General features: G+C 49.1%; 1 protein-coding gene across 1 annotated transcript; it reads left to right on the plus strand.

Moving 5' to 3' along the window:
* Positions 1 to 9,909: 9,909 nt before the first annotated feature.
* Dnaja4 (DnaJ heat shock protein family (Hsp40) member A4) lies at positions 9,910 to 27,349 on the plus strand. The gene is made up of 8 exons (XM_051156475.1): positions 9,910 to 10,119; positions 10,440 to 10,578; positions 16,670 to 16,850; positions 19,167 to 19,271; positions 20,313 to 20,540; positions 21,457 to 21,687; positions 25,247 to 25,347; positions 25,440 to 27,349. Exons 1-8 carry the CDS (start codon positions 10,040 to 10,042, stop codon positions 25,653 to 25,655), a joined length of 1,281 nt encoding a protein of 426 aa, XP_051012432.1. The 5' UTR covers positions 9,910 to 10,039; the 3' UTR covers positions 25,656 to 27,349.
* Positions 27,350 to 27,805: the final 456 nt, after the last annotated feature.

The following is a 27,805-nucleotide window of genomic DNA, read 5'->3' on the forward strand; positions in this document are numbered from 1 at the left end:
ACCACATGTATTTGATCCTTCAGTTCTTGGCTAAAGGCAGTATAAACTGGCTTTAACTGGATCACCTAATGCATATCTCACTGCTTTACTGGGAAAGTCCGCCCCTCCCCCTGCAAAAAAAAAGAACAGCTGTATGCCACATGGTTTTATCTCTTGCTCATGTGATGCTCACAACAGCCAACATTGCTGGGTAGAGAGATGAACTCTCCATGAGAACCAAGAACGGGTTCCTGAGTGTTCCTGGAGAGCCACGCCTGTGAAGTGCCTGGAAGGTGATGCTCCCAGACAGAGCTCCACAGCACATTGCTCTTTCCCAGGTGCCGAGTGCCATGTGTCTTTCACCTGTCAATTCAGCTGTGTCCTTTGCAATCTCTTTTCTTATTGAACTGGGTTCCATGAGATGCTCTCAGAGTTCACCAAACCCAAGCAAAGTGTCAGACAACCTCTGTTTATAGCCAGTGGGTCAGAGGCACTGGCCACAAAGCCATGCCCGGCAGCTGAAGTGTGGGGCACTCTCACTGAGCCTTTCTCCTGTGGTGTCTCAGTTATCTCCAAGTGGGACAGGTCTGAGCAGCGTTTAACAGAGGACACTGGGCAGTAGAACTGCTTGTTAGGCTGTTCATAGGAAAAACACCCCGCCCGGACAATAACAGTAAATGAGTATTCAGCCTATCCTAAGAACCATTAAGTTCACTGCCAGGCTGAGGACTTGGGAACTCAGGCCTGTAATCCCAGCTACTCCAGAGGGTGAGGCTGGAGACTCAAATGTCAAGGCCAGCCTGGACAATGTAGGGAGACCATTGCTCAGACATAGAGTGTTTGCTCAGCAGACATGAAGTCCTGGCTTTGATCCGTAACATCAGAGGAAAAAAAAAATGTTGCCGGGGGCGTGGTGGCGCACGCCTTTAATCCCAGCACTCAGGAGGCAGAGGCAGGCGGATCGCTGTGAGTTCGAGGCCAGCCTGATCTACAAAGTAAGTCCAGGACAGTCAAGGCTACACAGAGAGGCCCTGTCTCAAAACAAAACAAAACAAAACAAAACACCCCCCCCCAAAATGTCAAAAACTTATGGTGAGCAAACACTTGCAAACTGAAAGAAACAGTATTGCATTTAGATGGAGGTTGAGAGCAGACAAACTCTGAGTGATGGAACACAGAATAATGAGCAAACTTACAGGGTGACAGAATTGCTCTATATCTGATACATCGAACCCAGGTGGCCAGGTAGGTGTATACATGGCAAAAAGGGACTGAGTTTGTGTGGGTTACTATTGTGCTGTAATCTAATGCTGAGACCTTTTATATGTATGTGTATATAATATATCAAATAAATATGTAATACATAAAATATATATGTCTCATCACTTAGTTTCTGTTTCCCTAGTGGGTCATAAGGCTGAACTGCTAGGCTACAGTTAGGAGCCTTTTCGCTGTCTTTGTCCAGTGCCTGACGTGCTCTAGGACTATGCCAGCCAGCCCATCAGGAGGGAAAATGTGTTACTTTTGTCACTGCTATAATAAAAAGCAACTTCAAGGGGAAAGGGTTTATTTTGGCTCCTGAGTTGGTTACAGATCCAGCATGGGTCAGGAAAGCAGGTCAGTGGGGAGCATGAGGTCAACGGATGCTCAAACGGTTCACTGTCAGGAAGTGTAAAGGAGGGGAGCAAAAGTACTCCACTGGCTTTCTCCTTTTCCTTCATTCAGCCCGGGGTTCCAGGTCATGGGATGATGTCATACACAGGTTGAGCCTTTCCTCTTTGGTTACGCTTCTCAAGAAACCGCCGCCCCCCCACAGCCCTCTGCAGATGTGTCTCCTGATTTCCAACCCAGTCAAGTGGACAATGACGACAAACTATCCCTCCTCCCCACACCTTTTAGTTATTTTGAGACAGTGTGTTGCTATCTAGCTCTGGCTATATAGCTATATGGCTGGCTGGCTTACTCGTTATTTAGCATAGGATGGCCTCAAACTTGAGGCAATCTCCCTGTCTTGGCCTCCTGAGTGTTGAGATTATAGAAATGTGGCAACAGGCTCAGCTCTCTGTTTCTTCAGGCCTGGCCTTTAGAACCTCAAACTCTTCTCTAAATAGCTTATCAGTTTGTTTTGCCAACTGGAGCTTCTACAATTCAAAGACAGTTACTTCGACTCACATTTTAAAAATTGCATTTCTGTGTGGTGTGTGTGTGTGTGTGTGTGTGTGTGTGTGTGTGTGTGTGTGTGTGTAGGAGGGGTTACATGTCACAGTGTAAGCATAGAGGCAGAGGACAACTTTGCAGGTGTCAATTTTTCTCTTTTCATCATGTTTTGTCCTGGGGCTTGGACTCCGGTCACTAAGCTCGGCAGCAGGCCTCCTTTATTTACTGAGCCATCTTTCTAGCCCTGGTGCACACTTAAAAATGTTCCCTCACCTTTTTGCTAGCAGGACTTCGATGTGTCTCTCTGCTTCTTAGTGAACTCCAGGGCTGAGGCCAGCTCTGTGCTGTTGACAGTTTCAATGACTCAGAGTGGCTCTTGGGGTACAAGGCACAGAAAACCTGCATGCCTGGAATACATTTTGTTACTGGGATCCTGGAAATGTTATAATCTGGCTGCCACTCGGTGGCAATAAGAGGAGAGTGCTTGGAGGGGCTAGGGACTGAGGGGCCAAGGCTGAAGAAAGAGCTTGCTTTAAAATAGAGACCATGGCTGGGGGAGTCCAAGGAACATCCAAGCGTTGCAGAGAGGAGAGAGGGGGCGGGGAAATGTGAGAGAATGAGAATGAGAATGAGGCTGCGTGTGGGCTGAGCCCAAGTGTTGGAGGGTGAAGTGAGCTCCACACTCCTGCCCTGAGTAGTATAGAGTGTACTGGGAACTCCACTAATCATGAAACAGCACTGGTGGGTTAGGACTGACCAAGGTTATGGGAAGATCTGGACATACACATTACCAGCCCAGAACAGGGGTACAATGGAGGGGAATGAATGAGCCAGCTCCAATCCCTGGAGAACGGAGTGATTTTTTTTCTTCTCCAAACTTCTGTCCCATCTGGCTCTGTGTGAGTGTACATGTATGTGTATGCACACACATTCCTATGGGTCAATGTGGGTTGTCCACATGTCACAACATGTGTGTAGAGGTCAGCAGACAACTTGTGTCTTGGTTCTTCCACCTTTGTTTGTTCAAGACAGGGTTTCTCTGAGTACCCCTGGCTGTCCTGGAACTTGCTCTTTAGAACAGGCTGGCCCAGAACTCAGAGAGCGGCCTGCATTTGCCTCCTGAGTGTGAGTGCTGGGATTAAAGGCGTGAGCCACCACACCCGCCTTCCCCTTACCTTCCACCTTGAAGCAGGGTTTCTGATGTTTTTATGTTTTATGCCAGGCTTCCAGGGAGACCCCGGTCTGCCTCTCATCTTCCCATGAATGTTCTAGGACTACAGATGCTCCTGCCACACCTCTGGCTTTTAGGAGGGTCTGGGGATTTGAACTCAGATGTTTACATTTGTGCAGCAAAAACTTTTCCGGCTGAACTACCTCACACCCCCTCCCCGCATGTGGCAGAACACTTTGTATCCTAACAGTGGCTAACATTGACTGACACCACCTGGGGCTTCTTATTATAGGCTTAAAACCCTGTGAGGCCGGATACTTTTTTACAGATCAAAACAACTGAAGCAATGAAGCAATTTGGTTACACAGCCAGGAACTGCCAGAGTCAATATCACACCCCAGGTACTGATGGGTTTATTTTGCAAAGAGTAAAAACGGGGGGGTGTGGGGGGTGTGGGGGGGGGGGTGGGAGGGGGTGTGGCCCCAGCTCAGCTGCCTGCTGTTGCAAGTTTGGGCAGGCCATTTTGAAAGTTAAGATTCACGGCCATGTTGAATCTCATGGTGCTTTGACAATTGAGACTCTTGCTATGCTTCAGAACAACAAAAACGTCTCCAAATTAGAAAGGAAAAGATACAGTGACTCAAGAACTGATTTATAATCCTACACTATTAAAAATAGATCGAAGGATGCAAAGATGTTGCTTATGACAACATGGTGGGTGTGCTGAAGTTAGATTTTTAAGCCTGCCGTAAGTGACACAGTGGCACACACCTTTAAACCCAATACTTTAGGAGACAGAGGCAGGAGGATCTCTGTGAATTCAAGGCAAGTTTGATCTACATAGTGAGTTCCAGGACAGCCATAGCCACATGGTGAGACCCTGTCTCCAAAAATAAAGTAAAACATATGGGCTAGATATGAAACAATTTCATCCTTAAAGACTTTTAGCGGCTTGTCAGTCCCTCAAAAGATACAACCCCCCCCCCCCAACAAACGTTTATTATAGTCTCACTTCATCTGTGTTCCAGAGACAATGGTCCCTTTCTGTTCCTTCGAGCCAAGGTCTTCCCACCTAGGGCCTTCACTCTTCTGACACTTTCCTCCCCATCTCTGCAGGATCCGTCTTTAATGCCAGGGCACCTCTTGACCACCCAGAACACAACCCTCTTCCTTCCCTACCCTTGTCTCAGCACACAGTCGAATCTTCACCTCCAACTTATTCTTGCCCTCTGTGAGGGTCTGTGTCCACACTTCTGGAGCTGGGACACAAACATGTTAGAAATACTTGAATGCCAACATCATCGCTTTCATACGTCTGTGTCCCCAAATAAAGATGACATCAACTCTGGGTGAAGGCCAACTTCCAGAAGGAAATGGCCTCTCAGAGTCCAGGATCTGTAACCCACAGAACCATCAGAGGAAGCATGGGCTACAGCCTGTTCAAGCAAAATGACAGTGGGTGATATGTTCTTTCAGTGGGTTCTTTAAAATCCCTATGGTGTGGGGCTCCATGTGTCACCCAGATGCTCAGGCGTTGCTGGTCTGTGAGCATCTTAAGACGACAGGCAACACCACGGAGCAAGCGCACACAAACTGTGGTGTGGTCCCCTGCGCTGCCTGCTGTGTTTGGTGAGCCTTACATATATTACATTCAATTCACAACAGCATTAGAAACGACTCCTCCTGTCTTTCCCTCCACCCTGTCTTCCTTTCCTTTTCTCTTCTTATATCCCCCCCCTTCTTTCTCTTCCTTCCATAGTTAATGCTGAAGGTTGAACCTAGGGTATCATGAACACTACTGCTTTGCCACCCCTTTCGGTCTTTTTATGTTGTTGGTGGTGATGGACTTGTGTGCCAGAGGTTGGTAAAGTGTCTTCCACAATCACCCTCCATCTGATTTCTTGAGACAAGGTCTCATTTGAACCTGGAAGTTTGCTGATTAGACTTTCTGGCCAGCATGCACCAGGGATCTTCCTGTCTCTGCCTCCTAGTGCGAGGATTACTAGGCTGGTGTTGACATACCCAGCTTTTATGTGGGTACTGGGACTTGAACTCAGGTCCTCATGCTTGCAAAGAAGGATGTTATAGCCCAAGCCCTCGTCTTTCTTTTGGAGATAGGGATGCACTAAGTTGTCCAGGTTTCTTGGCCACTTGAGAAGCTGGGATTATAGGTAGGTGTCTGCTGCCAGGCCTGGATGAACTAACTGTTCTCATTTTGTAAAGGAGAGAATGGAGTGAGTGAGTGAGAGAGAGAGAGAGAGAGAGAGAGAGAGAGAGAGAGGAGAGAGGGGGGGAGAGAGAAAGAGAGAGAGGAGAGGAGGAGGGAGAGAGAGAAGAGAAGAAGAGAGAAGAGAGAGAAAAGAGAGGAGAGAGGAGAGGAGAGGAGAGGCGAGGAGAGAGAGAGAGAGAGAGAGAGAGAGAGAGAGAGAGAGAGAGAGAGAGAGAGAATTACTTGCCCAGAGTCACACAGCCAGTGAGAGGCAGGGCTTCTCCAAGCAGAAGTTCCTTGTGATAAATTTCACTGGAAAGGCCCTGACTCTTCCCCTGCCATCCTAGGGCCTGGAGGACCAGCACAGTCCTCTCTGCCTCTTCCTGCTGCTCCAATGCTCTGTGGCTTCAGCTCCTTTCCATTTTCTAGAAGATCTCTCTTTTTTTTCCACTTTACATGCTAAATCGTAGTCCCCTCCCTCCTCTCCTCCCAGCCCTAGCCTTCCTCTCTTCTCCCTCCCCTATTCTCAGAAAAGGGGGAGTCCCTCCACCCTACCCCATCAAGTCACATGAGGACTGAGGGCATTCTCCCCCCCTGTGAGGAATAACAATAGTAATAAAAGCTGCATGGGTCCTGGTGCTGGAGAGATGGCTCAGTGGTTAAGAGCACTGTCTGCTCTTCCAGATGTCCTAAGTTCAATTCCCAGCAACCACATGGTGGCTCATAAACATATAGAATGAGATCTGGTGCCCTCTTCTGGTGTGCAGGCACACATGCAGGTAGAAGATTGTATGTAATAAATAAATCAATCTTTAAAAAAAAAAAAAAAAAAAAGAATTGTGTCTCCAATGCGTGTTTTCTTTTTCATCATCTCCAGGCAAGTGTCCCCCAAGGCCTCTTCTTGGCCCTCTCTCCACACTTTCTCTGGGCCAACCACTCAAACCTGTTTGTCCAGCTCAGCCCTCTCCATGAAGGGGCACACCCATCTCCCATGGCCACTTCTTACTTCTCCCAGTGCCCATCAGAAGAGAAGCAATGTCCTCTCCAGGGCACCCCAGGATCTGTTATTACCTCCCAGCCTTTCTCTGAGCTCTAGGCTCTCTACCTTTGTCCAGCATAGCTCCTCTCCCTCCCATCTCTACTCAAGGTACTTCCAACTCCTCAGTGTCTGACCCCTTGCCCTTTCTCCATGAGGTCCTTCTTGGCCCACCGGCACCCCCCCACACCCCCTTCCCTACCAGATGTGGCTCTTCCTGGCCAGGCGACTCTGTGGAGAACCCAAGACAGATTCCCTGGGCAAAAGCTACTACCATACTTGCTTTGACTCTCCTCCTGGTGCAGTCAGAGTCTCACACCAGGAGTGGGGACTGTACCTTGTGCTTGTATCTGTCACTTAAAGGTTTCCCTATCTGGAAAAGAAAGTGGTAGAATGGGCCCTCGTTTCTCAAATTGCACTCCTTTAAGTACCACCAGGCTCACTTTTATTCTGGCAAGCCAGTACTATCATGTTTGTTATCTCTAAGGAAACTAGACTGAAAAACCAATGCCATTTGCAATAAAGATTTGGGGGAAGGGTGGCGCCCATGAAGATAAGCATGTAACTAATAAAATGTGCAGTCAGTCTCATATTCTCATAGGTAGAATTCTAGAGAACATTCTAGATTCTGATCATCAAAATCTTTGTCAAAGAAAGAGGTTGGAGGCAGAAGGGTTAGGATGTCCAGTGTCATTCTTGGCATCATGACTAGTTTAGGCTGGACTCTGTAAGACCTTGTTTCAAAAGCCAAACACACACACACACACACACACACACACACACAAAACAAAAACAACAACAACAAAACAAAAACATAAACAAGATAAACAAAGCTAATGCAGAAGTGTGTTGAGGACAGATTTTGGTCAGTCACAAATTTTGCCAAGTGTTCCACATGAATACATTTCAACTTCTTACATAAAAGTACCTGAACTTCTACAGAAAGGATGCAGGCAGAGGGAGGGAAGTAAGAAAATCTTAAAGGGATGGTTGGTGTAAACAAATGGGGCCACTGTGTACACTGTGAGTGAGCAGTGATCAGTTAGGATTCTACTAGCTAATGGTGATGAGGAGCCAGGGGCCCTAGTCTCTGACGTGGGCTACAACAGCCAGCTCTTTGGCAGCCCTGATTTTTTTAGGCAGGAGTCTTAAAAGGAGGCTAGGGTCATCTTAGAGATACAGACTTTACAGATCTAGGCTGGAGAATGCTCAGAGCAAACAGTTTAGAGGCTGGTAAAGAATTTTTATCTGTGTTTAGCTTACATGAAAGGGTTTTTTGTTTTGTTTTAAATCCAAGCATTTAAACATAATACTTGAAAAAACAAACCATAGTTCCTGAGAAGCAAAGACAGGTGGATCTCTGTGAGTTCAAGGCCAGCCTGGTCTACTTAGTGAATTCTAGGACAGTCAAAGATACAGAAAAAAAAGCTTGTAAATAAAACAAAAACAACAAAAAACCATCAGCAAGTATTGAGACTATATACAAAGTGTGTTACTTGGTTGATGAAGAATCATCTGACACAAAGGTCACAGTCAGAAATAATGTGCTGGGTAACTGGCATGGCAGTGCACACCTGTAATCCCAACACTTGGAAGGTTAAGAACTCAAGTGTGTGGCCATTCTGGACTGTAAACTGAGGCCTCGCCATGTCTTGGTTCTGACCACATGGAAGCTAGAAGCCATCTTTCACCCATGGCCATCCTACCAAGGCCACTGGTCCACAGAACCAAATCTGGAAAAGAACTGAAGCTGAGCTGAGCATCTTCTTGGCTCTAATGCTGGGCCCACTTGACGGTGCCTGCGCTCCACCTGGAAGCTCTACAGTAACTGGGATGTAGCCTGAAGTTTTAGTTTTCAGCTGAGCTGAGTGTAAGGCCTCAAGTCTATAATAATCCCAGCATTTGGAAGCCAGAGGCAAGAGGATGCTGAGTTTAAGGGCAGTCTAGGCTGTGCTGCAAGGGCTTGTCTCAAAAGTGACAGCATTAACAAAAAGCAGGAAGAGCCGGGCAGTGGTGGCGCGCGCCTTTGATCCCAGCACTTGAGAGACAGAGGCAGGCAGATAGCTGTGAGTTCGAGGCCAGCCTGGTCTACAACGTGAGTCCAGGACAGTCAAGGCTACACAGAGAAACCGTGCCTCGAAAAACAAAAACAAAACAAACAAACAAAAAAACCAAGAAGAAAAAATAAGGAAGGAAGGAAGGAAGGAAGAAAACAAGTTCCCAAGAGATCCCTGTGAGCAAGTCAGGGTCGTCTTAGGTGGCTTTATAGCTAAAGCCACACATCCCGTGTGATCCTATGTCCTGTGAGATATATGGACACCTGACAGTGACCATGTCCCAGTAGTGGAGAAATAAGCCCCGAGGCAGAGATTCATGTGGGTGAGAAAGATCCGGGATTACGAATTCCTGACCTCCAGTTCTGAATCTGCCCCTGGGTAACTGCTCTACAGAAGCAAGACCCTGAGGGAGAACACCCATGCCTCCCAGGAACAGAAGCTAGCTGGAGGCGTGGCTCCATTTCTCATAGGTCGTTTGTATCTCTAGCGCACGCACGAGAGAGAAGCTTCAGCCACCAAAGCTCAGGTCAGGGGATCCCAGGGAGCAGGATGGTTTCCTCTCCCGGGTAGTGTTGCACCAACAGAAGCCGAAGTAAGCCAGAAGGGTCTGCGGCATTCTGATAGCGCTGCCCCAGCTGGTCCACGCCCACAGTTTTTCAGCAGTCTTGATCATAGCACCCGGTGAGAGCAGCCTAGAGAAGTTGAAGATTGGATGCCTTGTCCACTTGAGCACCCGTTAGAGCTGCAGAACTGGACCTGTTGTTCTGCTTTAGTTGACCTGTGCACTGATGTGTGTGTGGGGTGGGGTGAGGGTGGCGGGGGTTCCCAATCGCGAGAAAAGAGGGATCACTTGCCCATCTTTGGGAAACTTGGGATATGCCATTGTTCACATGTGACAGACATCATCACTGCTCACAGCTGGAAGACGTCACTCCTTACCCGGTGGGGTACTTATGAGGTTTCCAGCTGTGGGCAGTAGAGAGGCCGGCGTCCAAACTCAGGCCACCTGAAGACCACCATTCACAACAGCAAAGGCTAAAGGTCACCCAGCCTTCAAGATGCCTAGGGGGAACCAGAAACCGCAGGATCTCAACACCACCACGGAGGGCAGCCATCCACTCCAAACCCCTCAAAAATGCAACAATCCGAGGCAGGCCCCAGAGCATCCTCCTGCAGTGACCGAACAGAAGGCAGCCACACCCCGGGGTAGAGGCCGGGTGGGGCAGGCGGTGCGCGGGGAGTCCTCCCAGTCCAAGCTCTCTGCCCAGGGTTCCCGCACACGAGGCCCTTCTGCAGCCCAGCGGGTCTCAGACCGAGCCAACCCCGCGGACCCACGGAAGGGCAAGCAGCCGGCCTCAGGGAGGCGTGACAGTCGGCAGCAGGCGCCCTCCACCCCGAAGCCAGAGCCCTCCACGCCTGAACACCCTAACATGGCCCGGGGCGGCAGTCAGAGCTGGAGCTCCGGGGAATCGGACGGCCAGCCAGAGGAGCAGGCTTCCGAGGAGAGCGGGTGAGCACGCAAGCCTGGCGGGTCCGCGAACCGAGCCCAGGAGCCGCCGGAACCCCCGCGAAGGTTCTGGGCCTTTGTGGCGTCACGCCTCCTGGCGGAACCTTCCGCCGGCGCCGAATAAAAACCCGCGGCGGAGGCGCCGGCGGCTCGAGTGCGGCGGTGCCGGGCGCGCAAGTGGGTCCCGAGCGTACGCTCGGCCCGGAGCCCCGGGAGCGGCCGCGACCGAAACGGTGACGCGCAGGCCGGCGTCGGGGGCGCGGGCCGGGGGCTCCAGGGGCGTCGGGGACGCTCTGACCCGCCTCGCCCGCCCCACCCCGCAGAGACAAGATGGTGAAGGAGACCCAGTACTATGACATCCTGGGGGTGAAACCCAGCGCGTCCCCGGAGGAGATCAAGAAGGCCTATCGGAAGCTGGCGCTCAAGTACCACCCGGACAAGAACCCGGATGAGGGCGAGAAGGTGCGGGGCTGCGCGGGGGGGCGTCGGGGTCACGGGAGGACCCGGGCTGTGAATTATTGAAGGCTGCGCGGAGGCTGTCTCCAGGCGCCGCGCCAGCCCGAGAGAGGCCTCAGGGGCGCAGTCAGTGGGGGGCACATAGCAAAGGTGCGACTGGTGCGGGTCTGGAGTCCCAGCAGCCATCCGTGCCTCCATTCACGGATGCCTCCATACAAGTGTTTCTGCCCCTACCACCTGGCTGTGACGACCCTGACGGGCTCCTGGACTGACCTGTGAGAGCAGAGCTCTCAGAGGTAAAGCTTGCATTCCTGTGGGAGAGGACAGCAGGCAAACCAGAAACCCTGGCACGGTTGAACAGAAGCTGTGTGTTTGGTGGGCACCCCGGCAGCGAACTATTGTGTTTATATTCCGTTTGATGCATACGCCCTAGGGATGAGTTTCTGTGATCTGAGTTATACCTTAGACAAAGCTAGTGTCCCTCTTGAGTGGGACTGAGTGAATTTGAACTGTGAGGCCACTTCCTGCTCTGTTTATAGTGAGAACGCCAGGTCTCCTGTGACAAATGACCCACAGTTGACCATAAGTACAGACAGATAATAGGCTGAAATGCTCTGCATATTAGTGTCCTAATTTAAACCTTTCCATCCTGTTTACAGAAATAAGGCATTCTTCATTTGGTTCCCAAAGAGGACATGACCCACCTGAATAGGTGACTCAGAGTACCAGCCATTGCAAGGAGAGCTGACTAGCTATCCCATTTCTCCCTTCCTTCCTTGCTGTTTAAAACAAAATAACAAGAAAACAAACCCCAAAACCAAAAAGTATAATAAAATAAACCTGGGATGTCCCAGATGAGTCTGGGGAGCCCCTGTCATGGTAGTAGCTGATTTCAGTCGCACCTGGACCACTGTTGGAGCCACTGATCACCCCGTCTAACCTTTAGACCGGTGGAAGTGACACTTGGATCAAAATACCTGTCTGCATTAGTAATTCCAAGCTGGAGCAGGCAAGCTACTTAAGGAAGGTTGGCTGTGGTGGCAGCAATGATAGAATTTTTTATATTTAGCCACATGTGCCGAATGTGGCTGTCACAAGTTTAAAATGCCTCCCTGTAAGACCATTATACCCGTTTGTGTTTTTTCTCGGCTATATTTAGGTGGCTTACTGTAGCTTTTAGAGTCACTAGCTTTCTGCGGCGTGTTGGTGATTCACAGACGCGTTGTCTCAGTTCACTGTCGTCTGTCACTGGCATTTTATTTTTGATATTTTTGTGTTTATGGGTGTTTTGCCTGAATGTATATTTGTGTACCACACACCTGCCTGGTGCCCTTGGAGGCCAGAAGGTGTTGGTGCTGGGAATCGAATTTGGGACCTTTGGAAGAGCAGCCACTGCTCTTACCTGCTGAGCCATCTCTCCAGCCCCAGTCTGACATCCTTTAAGGAGAGCTGCAAGGCTTCTGACTTCATGTTTCAGCAGGCAGCTTGGGGGAAAGCCTCCCACTCTAGCCCCAGTCACCAAGGGGCAGTTTGCTGTTTGCTTACCATTTGAGATGAGAGTGCTTTTGGTGTGGTCAAGCTTTAAAAACAAATATTTGCCCTCTTCACATAATGCCTATATACCTGCCTGGGCAGCATTTGCCCTTGTTTTAAACTAATATTTATAGCCAGGTACCCAAGGTAGTATAGTACATAAATAATTCTTTTACACAGTAAGATGTTGCAGATCCCTCTTTTTTTTTTTTTTCTGGGAGAAGGGCAGTGTGTACCCAGTGTTGGAAATACATTTCCCTCCCTACTTTCCAGGATGGGGTAGCTCACTTTCTTTCTTTCTTTACTAAGACATCTTGGCAGAGGCTGCAGCCTTCATCCGTATCTTATTAAGATGGTCCTTATTAGTCGAATGCCTGTTTACTTAATGGGGGGGGGGTGGTGAGTCTAGCTGTGTCATATAAATGCTAAAGTGTTTGTTAGCTGGCTGAGTATCGAGGTCAGGAGGAGAAACAGACTTTAATTCTTTAATTCGACGTATAAGCAGGAGAGCTGTCATAAGTGTGGGGGAGGGCACAGTGAAGAGCGACTCGGGGTTGGTTGAACGGGGATTACAAATCAGAGGGGGTGAAGCGACTGGAGACGCGATTTGTGAAAAGTGCTATAGAATTCCCCAAAGGGCTCACTCATTCATTCACTCACCAAAAGCCTTCTCTTCTGCTCTTGCCATGTGCTGGGCACACTATGCAGGCTTTTCCAGGTTTTTGTGAGCATTTGTATGGAGTTTGGGGCTACTTTGTATGCCACAGGTGGGAATTTGTCTTTTTTTTTTTAAACCTAAGTCTGCTCCTGTATTACTAATGCCTTCTTCAAAACTAGATTGAGTTGGTCCTTTCCCACAGTGTCCTGGGACAGCTGAGAAGCCGTCAGAGTGGTGCTCTTTGTTTTCAGCTCTGTTGTCCTGTGTTGCTAAGCAGTGGCCAGCCTGTGTTTGTTGTCAGCCATTCTGCCCTGCATGAAGTCTGTGCTTGTTCTTGCTGCAGTTGGTTTTCTGCAAGACACAGGGCGGTAGGTCAGCAGAGCAGGCCCTTTCAGGGGTGATGAGAGATCACTTATTGAGATGTGTCTGGGCTTTGGCCAGTTTCACTGCAAATTTTAGTTTGAATAACAGATTTTCAAGATAACCATTTTAGCAGACTGTGACAGTGCGGGGTTTTAGGATATGGCCTGGGATAGATATAGCTCGGTAGATAGAGCGTACCCCACATGCTCAGTGTCCTTCCTGGGTTTGGTCCCCAGGGCCACATAAGCCAGGTGTAATGGCACACCTGCAGTCTTACTTAGAGCACTTGGGAGATTAAAAAAAAAAAAAACTGAATCTGAAGTTCAAAGCTATTTGTGGCTACGTTGTAAGTTCATGGGCAGCCTGGGATTTGTGAGACCCTGCTCAAAGAAAAGGAAAAGTGACATTTCAGAATACAGAGGAAAAGCCATTAGGAGCACATCTGGCCCAAGCATGTGTCTCTCTGGGCACTCATCCATCCATCCTTCCTTCCTTCCTTCCTTCTTTCCTTCCTTCCTTCCTGCTTTTGTTTTTGCTTTGTTGCAAAGTCTCATCCAGTAGTCCAGACAGACTTCACGGCAACCCCCCTGCCTCAGCTTCCTTGGGTGCAGGGATTATATTAAGGAGCTATATACCTGGCCTCACCCCCTTCTTCCTCTCCTCCTCCTCCCCCTCCATTTCCTCCTCCTCCTCCTCTTCATTTCTTCTTGTTCAGGCTACTATGTGGTTCTCAGCCATTTGTCAGCTGAGCAGTCATTCAATGGAAGTCGGTGACAAAGTCACAGAACCCTAATCCCAATGTGGAGGAAAGAGGGTCTTTGCAGGAGCTGAATTAGACCCTAGAGTGCTGGGTCCGTAGATGCAGGAAGACCTGTTAGCGTCATTTAGAGCCCCTGTCCCATCAGGTCTGATCTATAACTGAACCCCTCAAGTGACAGGGCATTTTTCCCTATTCTTCAGTTCATTTGTTAAGTCCAAGCCTCTTTTGGTTTTCCTGGGCCCTCTCCTGGGGTATACTTACCCTCAGAGAACCCAGAAACCCCTGGGGGCAGCCTCACCTATTTACTTTCTGACCTTCCAAACTGGGTATTTAACACCTCTACTTCTGATTGGTGTTTTTATGTTTCTGTTTTGCAGAACAAAGCAATGATAGGTGTGTGATGCTCAGTTCCTCACAGCAACTAACTCAAAACACCTAACTTCGTGTGTGGCTTGTGTGTGTCAGCACGCGGCATGCCATGGCATCAGCGTGGGGTGGAGGCTACTTCTGGAAGTAGGGCTTGCCTTCTGTCTTGCTGCTGCTGCAGGGCCTCTTTTGTTTGTCACTGTGCCTGCTACTCCAGGCAGTCCCCGGCTCTGGAAACGCTCATGACACATCAGTTTTTTCCTGGGTTCTGGCGATCTGAACTTGGGTCAGCATGGCGAGAACTTGGCCTCCTGAGTCATCTCCTCCCTGCCCTGGGAAGGCGTTGTAAGACTCGCTCCTGGGCTGTGGAGCCGGCTCAGAGCTCAGAGCACTGTCTGCTCTTACAGAGGACCAAAGGTCAGTTCCTGGACCCATGTCAGGTGGCTCGCAACCCCCTGTAACTCCAGGGCCAGGGGTCCTTATATCCTCTCCAGCATACATGTACATGTGTGCACACACACATGTAAACATAAATAAAACAATTAAAACTTTTTAATCCTCTTTTTTTGTTATTGCTGTTAATGCTTATTAGCTCTTACTGCTTATTAGGTCTTGGTCTGGAATCTGAAACAAGGGGTGATTTAACATCTCTCTCCACTTGTGTATTTGTGACTTTGTGACCCTGTAAGGCCCTAAAGAGTCACGTAGGATAGTTTATCCTTTTGTCCTTTCTGAGTAAAGATTAGCCTTGGGAGGGCCAACAGCCAGCCTCACTTATTCATATCTAAACTTCCAGAATTGAGCTGTTCATTTCATATTTGCCGAATGTCACCCATGTGGCAGACATAGTTGTAGGCTCGAGGATGCCCTCGGCATTCCAAACTGACTGACAGAATGCTGATCTTTACTGGGTTTGTCCTGCAGTGGGCCAAAGCATTGATGGTGATGATGGTGATGGTGATGATGATGATGACGACAGTAGTATAGCATAGCAAAAAGTAATGCCCTTGGAAGGGCTATGCAGGACAAACCCAGTAAAGATCAGTTCCAAGCCTGGGACATGTGGGGTTTGGGCTCTCTGGAAATGGAGGCTTTAAGCAGAGGCTTGAAGGCCTGTGTCTGCCATAGGGACCCCTGGGCCACATGTTACAATGTTCAGAAAGAGAGAGGCAGGAGATTGTTGTGAGTTTGAGAGCAACCTGGATAACATAGTATGTTTTAGGCCAGCCTCTGTGCTACAAAGTGAGACCTTTCCAAAACAAAAATACTGGGGCCAGAGAGGAGAGGAGGGCAGAGTTGGGTTGTAGGTGACAACAAGATGGTGGCTTGGGAGGGTCACAGTGCACAGGCTTGTGGCGAACAGGCTAAAAAGTGGAGCAAGAAGCTTACTGGGGAGGATTGGGCCACAGGGAGCAAAGGACAGAACCACAGGACTTAGTGTTTCGCTTTACTTCAGAAAGGTCCATATACTTAAGAATGTGACAAGAAACATTCTCCACTCAGCCTTGCCAATTGCAAATAAGTTGTCACAAAGTTTTCCTATTTGCTAGAGCTTTTGCGAGTAATATGCAGTTAAATACTGTAGTGGGCTCTCCTCAGGAACAAAGACATCCTTACAGCAATCATGGCAAAGGTGTAGGACTTTCAATTGGAGACATTTAACATTTCCCCATTTGTTCCAATAACACCCTTTATAACCACTCCAGGGCGAGCCTCTGTTTTAGTTTTCCTGTCTTCCAGACTTACAGAAAGCCTCTTTCAGTTTGGGCTTTCTAGTTCTTTTGTTACAGTTGGACTGTGATGATAGGTTCTTGGCAAGCATGCCACACATGGGGTCTTGTGTCTGTCAGAGTTCAAGAGATATAGATGGAGAGTCCTGCCTGCAGGACTTGCTGACAGGTGACACTCTGTTGCCATAACTGAGATCAGGGAGATGCTAGGCTAGTCAGGCAGAGCTGGGAGGGGCAGAACAGGTCTACACACAGTATCCGGCATGCCAGCAGGTGCCCACAGGCAGCTGTGGTTGAATTTCACACTTGTAAACTAGTAAAGTGATTCCGGTGGCTGGAAACCATGGTAGCACCTGGAGCCCTGGGCTGCAGCCGTTTATACACAAAGCCTCGCGGGTCTTCCGTCTCCAGCTGGACTGTGTCTTCTGGCTGGTGCTGCCAGGTGGAGACGAGCTCACTCTCCCTTCCACTCCCCACCCTGTTCCTGGAGTATCCCCCATAGCAAGTTCCTTATGATGTTTTCCCCTTGTGTCCCATTTTAACAAGGGGCAGCACATACACAGCTGAAAGCTGGAGGAGTGGTTTGTGGTGATTACGTATGAAGGTGGGCTTGCCAGAGGCAAACACTTCAAACCTCTCTGGGACTCATTGTAAATCTCTCCCTCTCTTCTCTCTCTTTCTCCAAAGTTTAAACTTATATCCCAGGCATATGAAGTACTTTCAGATCCAAAGAAACGAGACATCTATGACCAAGGTGGAGAACAGGCAATTAAAGAAGGGGGCTCGGGTAGCCCCAGCTTCTCATCACCCATGGATATCTTTGACATGTTCTTTGGTGGTGGAGGACGGATGGCTAGAGAGAGAAGAGGTAAATGGTTTTAACTAATTTTTCCCCCATGTATGGTAGGTGTGTGTATGTGTGTGTGTATAGGTGTGTAGGTGTGTATGTGTAGGGGTGTGTGTGTAGTTGTGCGTGCGTGTGTGTAGTTGTGTGTTTGTGTAGGTGTGTAGGTGTGTATGTGTAGGGATGTGTGTGTGTAGTTGTGCATGTGTGTAGGTGTGTAGGTATAGGGGTGTGTGTAGTTTGTGTGTGTATGTGTAGGTGTGTAGGACAGAAGACAACTTGCAAAGAGTTGGTTCTCGCCATCTATCATGTGGACTCTATAGCTTGCACTCAGGCTGTCAGGGCTGGTGGTAAATTCCCTTTACCCTCTGATCCATCCTTCCAGCCTGTACAAGCTTATAAAGAAACGTAAGCAAGCTTTATATTGTACATGTTGCTGGAATCCAGATGGGTCGTGCTTTAAAAGGCTGTGTTGTATTGGAGGATCGTTAAATAGTTTTGAATTTTATTTAGTATGCAGGCTGCTCTTGTATATCTAATTATCTGACACCTTTCCAATGCCTCATATAAAAAAGAGGGATTAAAGATAGAAGGACACGTGCAATCCTAACATCCAGGAGTACTACTGAGCTCTAGGCCAGCCTGAGCTGCGTAGCAAATGAGTAAGGTCAAGTTTATCCTCTGTTGTGGGGTCAGGCATCAATGTGTCCAAAGGGACATAAATGACACTTCAGTGCTTAGCAAATCTTCTATCAAGTGCCTGTCTCCTCTCCCCTCTCGACCCACCCACCCCCCTCACCAACTCTTGGGCCCCAATTTGGACCAGGGCCTGTAGGCTTTTTCATTATTCTGGTCAGGACACTGCCCTGTCCAGGGCAGCCTCATCCCCAGCCGACATCAGTTTTTCAGGGAGGCGGGTGCGGGGAGAGACAGAGTTAGTTGACCTGTTTTAAAATATTTGTAAAGTAAATGACTTTATCAGAATTCACTCTGGAAGCAGCTTTAGTCCCAGAGATGAGGGAACTCTCTCTCCTACTGCCTGGGGTTCCCCTAACCCTCTTCCTTCTCCCTTCCTCCTCTTTGGGGTTGGGGTTTAATGTATTCCAGGCTGCCTCCAATTTCCCTGTGTAGCTGAGGGAACGGAACTTGTGGTCCTCCTGTTTCTACCTCCCCGCTTCGTGCATGCTATGGAGGAGAGCACCTGAAACCAGCTCCATCCTCACCCTCAGGTCTCCTCCCCTCCTGCCAGCTGGCCTGCTGGCTGGCTGCTCTGTTCTTGAACATTCTCTGCTGATAGCCCTCCCCTGCCAGCTCACTGCTGATAACCCACTTCAGATCCTAAAACCATACAGATGGCCAAGCTTGCTGCACTGCTAGTTACTTGGGAGAAAATACACTCTGCACTGGTTTTAAGAAGTGTAACTTTGGTCGGTGAGAAACCTTGGACAAATGTATTTGTTCTCACATTATAATTGGCTTTGAGCTTTAAAAAGCACGGGTGTCAATTCTGTGCACGCAGTGTGCTGAAAACCACAAAGTGTTGATGAGGGAAAAATCCCTCCCCCACTCCTGGTGGGGCCTGCTCATGTACTTGACTGTGTGGACGTGATTAAAACTTTGGACAGTGTCTTGCCCAGCTCTGTAGCTCTCCTGAAATGAAAAGCTTCACACCCTTAATTAAGTCATCTCTTAAACATAACAGCCAAAAACCCAGGACACCTTGTCTCAGTGACCGCTGGAGCGCCTGGCCAGCAAGGACAGCGTTGCTGTGTTGGTCCCCTGGCTAGAGTAGGCATAGTGCCAATGCAGCCAAACTGTACCCTGAGGGCTAAACCTTCTACTCCCTTCCCCCAGTGCCCCAATTCTGAATGCAGATAAAAGGTTTGTTCAGAGGAAAACACTTCCTGTCTGGCCAACACACTGTAGAAGGCTTGGAAGTAAGAATCCGGTTCCCAAGCAGGAGTTTCGGTGAAGGGGCTGGAAACTGTCACATCTTTATCTCTGAGGAAAGGGCTGTGCCCTGTGGAGGACTAGGTTTTGTCGCTTAAAAACCTTTCATTTCTCCCTGTCCTCAGATGTGCTCAGAAAATGAAGCTGGGCAGTCTTTTTGTCCCAGAGATGGGCAGACCTCTCTGAATGACTGGATGATCAGCTAATAGCTAGACAGGATTTACTTCTCCATCTTGGCAGGGACCAAGGGTTGGTTAAATGAAGAAGTATTACTTCCTGTAGGGTGGGGAGGGCTCTGACCCAGCTCTGAGTGTTGGGGCCTCCATAAAGGTCATGTTGTGTAGTGTAAGGCCTGCTTAGTCCACTAACTGGCTCTTTCTCCCTTGGTAGGCAAAAATGTTGTACACCAGCTGTCAGTAACTCTGGAAGACTTATACAATGGAGTCACTAAGAAACTGGCCCTCCAGAAAAATATAATCTGTGAGAAATGTGAAGGTAAAACCAATACCAGAATGACTATCCCCGTTCAGATCCCGTTTCCTAGCTGAGAGAATAATAATTGATCTTGTCAAATGTGGGAGTCGAACGGGGTTTGTGAACAGAGAACCCTCAAGGCACATCTGTTTGTCTAAATGTTTTTATTTTTCTGGGATGAACATGTATTCAGTGTGTTGGCATTTATTCTAAAAGTTTCAAAATCTGGACATTCTCCTAATGTGCTTTCTTGTGAAGGGTGAGACAGCATAGACTTTGTCCTGCTCTCATAGTGCTCGAGTGAATGTGCCTGTGTCCCAGTAAAGCCGTATTTATACTAGTTCACCGGAATGTTTAAAATTTGAATTTGGGGGGGGGTTCTTTTTTTGAGATAGAGTTTCTCTGTGTAGCCTTGGCCGTCCTGGACTCACTTTGTAGACCAGGCTGGCCTCGAACTCACATCGATCCACCTGCCTCTGCCTCCCGAGTGCTGGGATTAAAGGCATGCACTACCACCACCTGGCTAAAATGTGATTGTTCAAGAAAAGTAAAACCTGGTGACTCTGAGACCCATGTTATCCCACAGAGAACTAGCTGAGCTGTGAGATGGCCTGCACTGACGAGGCTTATGTTCTGTAGTTCCCTGCAGCCCCGCTGTCGTGCACCTGAGGCAGGGGTGTTAGCACCCTGGAGGTTAGATGTTAACATCTAGATCTGTTTGACTCTTCTCTTCCAAACACCTCCATGTTGCTTTCCTAAGTATAGGATTCTTTTTTTTTTTTTTTAAGATGTATTTACTTATTTATTATGTATACAGTGTTTTGCCTGTATGCACACTCGCAGATCAGAAGAGGGCATCTAGTCACATTACAGATGGTTGTGAGCCACCAAGTGGTTGATGGGAATTGAACTCAGGACCTCTAGAAGAGCAGTTAGTGCTCTTAACTGCTGAGCCATGTCTCCAGCCCAAGTATAGGATTCTAAGCACAATGCCCAGTGCGATGGGCAGCTCCCTGCTGAAAGGAACGCACAGAAAGGTGTGCCTGTCTCCCTCCTCCACAGGTATTGGAGGGAAAAAAGGATCTGTAGAGAAGTGTCCTCTGTGCAAGGGGCGGGGGATGCAGATCCACATCCAGCAGATCGGGCCTGGCATGGTGCAGCAGATCCAGACTGTGTGCATTGAGTGCAAGGGCCAGGGCGAGCGCATCAACCCCAAGGACCGCTGTGACAGCTGCAGCGGCGCCAAGGTTGTCCGAGAGAAGAAAATTATCGAGGTACACGTGGAGAAAGGTGAGGCTGGCCACTTAGTGCTGTGGGGGCCCACTCTCTAATCATGGCACAAGCAGGGTAGGTGTCAGGGATGTGGCTCTGGGTGGCAGCATGTATACAAAACCAAGACCCTTTTTAGGTCATCCTCCTATGACCTCTCCTGGACTGAGGAAGGACCAGTGAGGTCACAGGAAAACCCTTGACCTCGGGTCTGTTCAACTGCCCTTACCTGTCCTCCTCAAAGCATCCCTTAGGAATGAATCTTTTGAAGTATTTGTCCCAAGAGCTTTTATTGCCCATTGGCTGCCAGGGCTTTAAAAGGTTTCTGGAGCTGTTTGCTACCCCTCTCCAGATTCTCCCAGAACCAGGGCCTTCCCTTGCTAGCTCATCTGGTTCCATCATCCTAAGGCCCATTTCAGTCCCATCTGTTTTTCTAAAAGTCCTGATCCGATGACTTTTTGATCCAGCAAATATATCATACATCAGATGAGACCAAAAATCAAACCATCGGCTGCTCAAAGACTTCCCTAAAAATGCCTTCACCTTGTGTCTGCATGCCAACATCTGAAAAGGCTAGGCACTTTCTCAAGTCTCCCCTTCAGGCCACAGTGCGTGCCTGTGCATACCAGGAAGTGGGTGGTGACCTCCCAGTGTGTGTGCCCTTAGTGTAGCACGCAGCACCAAGTGCAACGGGATCAGATGTGGAATCTTACTTGCCCTCTCCCTTCTGCATCCGTGACCCAGGGCCTGTGGTGGAGGCAGCAGAGCCTTTGCTTGGTGACTGTTCCAGCTAGGCTTCCAACAATGCCCGCGGGAGGCTGGGGAGGGCGGGGGGAGGGAGGGTTAATGAGCTAAGAACCCCAGAGATTCCTGTCCCGTCAGAAGCTCTGAGCTCCGGCTGGGAGAAGCAGCTAACCGGAAGCGTGCTGTTCCCTAGGTATGAAGGATGGGCAAAAGATACTGTTTCATGGAGAAGGAGATCAGGAGCCTGAGCTGGAGCCTGGTGATGTCATAATTGTGCTTGATCAGAAGGATCATAGTGTCTTTCAGAGACGAGGCCATGATTTGATCATGAAAATGAAAATTCAGCTTTCTGAAGCTCTCTGTGGCTTCAAGAAGACAATAAAAACGCTGGATGACCGCGTCCTTGTTATTACGTCCAAGTCAGGTGAGCACGTTCCCCACGTCTGCTTGCTGGTCTAACAGTTCGCGCTCAGTGGCCTCACTCCACAATCTCAACCGGTACTCTCTAATGAAGTAATCTTATTCCTTTAAGGATATATTTTACTTTTAATTATGCCTATGTGCATGTGTCCTTCTGTGGGTATGTGTACCTGTGCAAACAGTGGCTGTTCCTGGAGCTGGAGTTACAGGCAGTTATGACTCACCTGACATGGGCAGTAGGAACCAAACTCTGGTCCTGAACTGCAGGAACAGAACCTAGTCTGAACCGCTAAACCATCTCTTCAGCCCCTAAATTTAACTTCTTACAATGTATTGTGCTGTATGTGTGTGTGAGGTCACATGACAGCTTTAGAGAGCCGAGTCTGCTCTCTGCCTCAGATGCTAGGGATCACACTCAGGTGGGTCGTCAGTTTGCACAGCAGGAGCTGCTACCTGCTGCTCCATCTCATTAGCCTGCTCTGAAGTTAGCGCCCATGGAGACTGCGGTGCCCTTCTTTAATATTTTCTAGGGTAGGAAGAGGACTCTTAGGTAAGAATCTTGGGAGCCTGGAATACCATCTGGACGTCTCCAGCTAAGTTTACACTTTAAACATCTGAGTAGCGGAACACAGCTGGCAAGGCCTTTTCTCTCAAGTGATGCCTGTGCTGGTACTTCGTGTGTTCCCTGGTTTCTGGACTATCTGTCACGTATGAGAACATTTTCAAATAGGATTTTCCTAAAAAAAAAAAAAAAAAAAAAAAAAAAGACATTAGCTGTGAGCATATCTTCAGAGGCTTCCACAGGAACACCCCCCACCCCATGGGAGCTGCCTCTGAAAAGGGTCCCAGGACCCTGGGCCCAGCCTTCCAGTACTTGCATAGATGCCGCGTTCTCAGCCTCACAACTTAAGGATTCATGTGGGTTCTAGAGCACCTGTCTAGAAGACACTGAGGCCCAAGGCTGGGCTAGTGACTAAGGCGGTTGTGCACAGCCAAGACATCCACACAGTGTCCGCAGAGTTCTCCTATGGTGGGAGGCTGGGGGCCAGTGACTGGGTGGTAAAGCTTGCAGCACAAGTCTTGGGTCCTGGCGATAAGACTGAAGTCCTGCGGGTCAGGTGAGGAGTACCAGGACCTCCCTGCCCCTGCCATTACCCTTCCTGTTACTCTGCTCTTTGCAGTCTTCTCTGTCGGTCTCCCTCCTCCTTTGCTGGAGATGATCACAGATGAGATTGCATTTCTCAACTGATCAGTTATGGTGTTTTTTAATCTGTGTTTCAAACTTAGAGCTGTCTGTACATGAATGGCATAAGCATGCCATCTCAGCAGTTAGAGGGCTGAAGGCAAAGACTGAAGCCAGCCTAGTCTACATAGCAAGACACTGTTTCAGTTGGGGACGGGGCAGGGGGCGGGGGAGAGTGAGAGTGAGAGTGTGAGTGTTGGGGATGTAGCTCAGTTGGTAGACTGTTAGCTTAGCACTCAGGAAGTTTCGGTTCAATACCCAGCACCACATACTGGGTGTGCTGGTGCGGGCCTGCATGTGGAACCTGAGCAACAGGGCCAAACATTCAAATAGACACAAGAAAGAGACTGTCTCAGAAAAACATGTTTCAATGTTACAAAAAGTTGTAGGGATAAAAATATACAAGGTCCACCACTAAGAGATTTGCCACCTTTTATCCCATCTGTGGTACGCATGCACATGTGCTTATATAATCAAGGATTAATGGGTGGCCCTGCACTGTGACAGTCTGTCAGGTTTTTAAAGCCAGAGATGCCTTTCTTTAGGCTCCACTCCACAACCCTCCCAGGTACCCAGTCCCTCGTGTCCACCTGAGGCATAAAGTTGAAGGTTTGCTCTTCACACAAGGCCTTAGATCATCTCTTATGGACTGGGCCTGGTGGTATGTTTCAGACCCCAAACGTTGTCACAACCCAGACTGTAGCCTTTGTGTGAGCCATGGCTGGCAGCATTTGTGTGACTTATTTGGAAAAGTCTATCTCTGGCCAAGGGTGGATAATATAAAGTCAGGTTGTCCTGGCAGAATCCCCTGAGGCAGGGTGCTGTTGCACAGGTTTACTCCTGCTACCTTCCCTGACCTCCAGCCTGGGGAACCTGGGAGTCAAGGACAGAAGTGGGGTTCATGAGAAGGGAGCCCCAAAAGGAAGGAAACCTTTTCCTTGGTTAGGTGGGAGAAAGGGCAGGGCATCTAGAAAGCCTGCTGGGGATTTCTTTTAGGTCTTTTGTGCGCTCCTGTGTGTTTGTGTGTGTGTGTGCATGCACACTTCCTCTCTCCTTTCCTCCTTTTCTATTGGTTCTATTGGTTCTCTTTCATTTTTCCTCCCTTTCCTTCACTGTTGAGCCACCTGCCTTTCCAGAACCACTTGACTCTAGGACTTGTGGGTATTGAAGGCAGGGAGCTGTCTCTGGTAGAGGGGCTAGCATCCTTCCCTTTCTCCCTCTAGTTTCCACTCTTGGCCCTGGGTTCCCATCTCCCAGCAAGTCTGAGGTAGCTGGGGGAGCCTGGCTGGGGTACAGCAGGAAGTAGCACCTGATGAACCAAAGACAGAAAGTGTTTCCAAACAACCCCACAAATAGCACAAAAAGCCCGGTGGCCTGGGCCTGTCCAGTTAACAGTCACCTCAGTGTCCTACAGCGATGAGTGCTGACTGTAGGCGACAGTGCACTGGCACTGAATCTTAAACTCCTGGTGGACTTATGTAAGAGACAGGTCACTTTCTGTATAGCGTGCTCTCCCCCGGGAGGAACTACTAAGTTGGTCCTAACTTCCTCTATCCTGTCCCCATTTTCTGCACATTTCTTTGCTTCTTGTCTATTTTCATCTTCCTATGTTTTGTGGTGCTGCCGACTGAACACAGGATCTTGTGTGTACTTGAGAGCCTCTGGACCACCCAATTTTTTTGACTGAAGGGAATATTTCCGAGACACTTCCTTGTCCCTGATCTCTTACAAGCCTATCAAGAGAGAACCCCTTTAAGCTTTGGAGGAGATTCTTAAGTGCCCCAAGCACTAACCTCCAAGGATGCCTTTGGAGATCTTACCAATATGGACCAGGCAGAGTATGTGGTACGGGGATATCCCAGCTCACCAGCTTAAGTAGAGCAAGTGTGTGGTAAGCAGGAATGGGCCACCTGGCACTCCTGTCCTCAGGAAGCTGTTTCCTGAGCAGAAAGGGAGCTGAGATTCCCATGAATCCCTTTCCAAGCTCTGCCTGTGTCTGTGAGCAGCACAGTCACCATGGTTGTGCTACAGACATCCATAACCAGTAGAAGAGACAGGTGGGCAGGTACTGGCCCCATTGGAGGCCACTTGTACATTAAACCGTTCTACATTATGGTAGACGTCTGTGTGTTCGCCCCTTCCTGAAGCAGGCCAGAGAGTCCTGTCCCAGGCCCTGCTTAGTGTCCAACAGGAATAGCGCTCTATCTTCTGCCCGTTACCGAAGGGCCATTAGAGCCCACCCCTAGCTCTTCTTAGAGGGGGACCACCCTCTCCAGGCTCCCTTTGTCTTCCTGTTTCCTAACTGAAGCTTCTCTGGCAGGTGAGGTGATAAAGCATGGCGACCTGAAGTGTGTGCGGAACGAGGGAATGCCCATCTACAAAGCCCCTCTGGAGAAGGGGGTGCTGATCATACAGTTCTTAGTAAGTGCACTGATACTCTTCACGAGACACACCATTAACTACCTTGACAGAAAGCAAAGAAACCCCATCTCCCTGTGTGCTCACCTCCGCAGGTAGTCTTCCCTGAAAAACACTGGCTTTCTCAGGAGAAGCTTCCTCAGCTGGAGGCGCTGCTTCCCCCTCGGCAGAAGGTGAGGGTCACAGATGACATGGATCAGGTGGAGCTGAAGGAGTTCAATCCCAACGAGCAGAACTGGCGCCAGCACAGGGAGGCCTATGAGGAGGACGACGATGGGCCCCGCACTGGCGTGCAATGCCAGACGGCGTGATGGCGCAGCGCAGCACGGCCTGGCCGGACTAGTACACGATGAATGTAAACTTGGCACAATGAAAATGGCATCGCTTTAATAGCCTCGTGTTTAGGGTGTCCTGTGTATGTGTGCAGCAGTCTCCATTGCTGTTATCTTTTGGGTTTTCTTGTTTCTCTTCTGGTTGTAACTTAAGTTATAGTTTGATTTATATTTAAATGTGTTTTAAGTTCAGTCACCTTTAGTCTGCATATAGAATCTGCTCATTTGTACTTTCAGGACATATTTTGGAGATGCCAGCACCACACTGACCCTTGTGCTTCTTCGTGGCTTCTCCGTGGTTCCTTTCCACAACAGGCCCAGAGAGCCACACTCAGCCCCTAACAAAGGCCGAGAAAGTAGGTGTCTGGCCCATCTCCAGTTTGTGGTTTTTCTCTCCTTCCTCCCTTGGCAGAGTCACCGAGGGTATGAGCTCAGGTCTGCTAATAACATTTCTGAATCTAGACTCTGGATCTCTTAGACAATAAAAGCACATGTATGGCTTGCACTTGGCCCAGCACGCCTGGCTCACACGAGTTGGCTGTACGGAAAAAGCTGCAGGGCCAGTCTAGCTCGCTACTGTTCTGTCCCCTCAGGTGGTTAGAAAGGGGTTTGTTTGACCATCTCTCTTGGAAGTTTTCTGAACTTTCCAAGTCTTGTGATGACAAATCCATTTTAAACGATAAGCCAATAAAGCCATTTATTTGCCTGTGACCCCCTACCTTGTTCTTTGTGATGTTAATGGTTATCTGTTGACGACCTGTGCGATGTTGTCCCACCAAAGTGCTTACCTAAAGAAGGCTAACCCCTACCATGGAGCTGGCAGTGCCTGTGCAGCTGCAGAGGCAACCGAAGAAGAATGGTGGTGGCTCAGGCCCTGCACAGCCAGCCTAGTGTCTCAGGGTGACTTAAGGATATGTGATGGCACAGCACCCCTCAGTGTTTCCACCCTCATTTCCAGACAGCTGTTCCTGACTGCAGCCAGACTACAAAGGGCTTTCTGCTCGACATGTTTGCTGAGAACTAAAGTAACCATGTTCTTCTAATTAACTGGCATGAATAGCCCCGAGTAGCTGCTTGGAACGGCTACTAGTTACTATTTCCCTCCTGCCAAGTAGAATGCACTTTAAGTAAAGGCTACCTCAGCCTCTAGCCGTTACTACTCTCTTTTCTACAAATGAAGTTTAACACACTGCTGCTTAAGCTGCTGGGCTAACCTGTCAGGTCCACCCTTATTTGGTTTTTATGGTATGAGAGAGTTTGACACAGACCAGGAACCTGTCCCCTACGAGGGTCAGAGGGCAGACCATGGCTTGGTGGGTAAGCCAGCTGGCGGGACCAGGCTCCCCAAGAGCACTGCCGGTTAGGGGAACATAACTTGCTCCACATACGGAAAGTGCACCTATGCTCACCTCGACCACTGGCCAGGGCAGACTTGAAACTGCTTCCTCCAACTAAGGCATTAGTAAATGGACCACCACTCCAGGGTGTGGTTTCTGTGCTGTGGCCTCCTGATAAAGCACTGCTGGGGAGCTGCTGTTCAGCCTGTGCTGGGACAAAACTATCTCATCTCCTCCCTGTTATGAGTCTGCAGGTGCTGTTGAACCCTGCCACCTGTGTATCTGTCACTTTAAAATTAAACTTGAGCTGGGATGAGACACAAATGGCTTTACCTTGTCTTTTCTTAAGCACTCAACAGTGTTAGGTGCCAGACTCTCTCACACTGGCTGGCAGAAGGAATAAGCTTTCTCTTGGGGGACTTTGACTTGGGGGGTTGGAAGAGTGCAGTGGTGAAGGGGAAACCTGAAGACTGGGGAGCAGAAGGGAACAGGAGACAAGGACGCTGAGAGAGCTCTGAACTGGGAGGGTGTGTAGACCAGTTTGAGGCAACCACCCTGAGGCAGAGGAAACAGGACTGTGGCTACAGGGGGTGAGCAAGGGAAGTGGAAAAGCCAGGCAGGCCTGTCGTAAGAACCTGGGCCTGAGGACAGGCACACTGTTTCGGTATGAAGCAACAAGCGCCAGGAGGTTATCTAGCGTCCTGAGGCAACTGCAGAAGAGGCCTAAGGTGCTGGGACGACAGAACATTCATTCCCTCAGAGCTCCACTCTCAAATAGGCTGGTGTGTGAGG

This window comes from Acomys russatus, chromosome 14, assembly GCF_903995435.1.
Source record: "Acomys russatus chromosome 14, mAcoRus1.1, whole genome shotgun sequence".
NCBI lineage: Eukaryota > Metazoa > Chordata > Mammalia > Rodentia > Muridae > Acomys > Acomys russatus.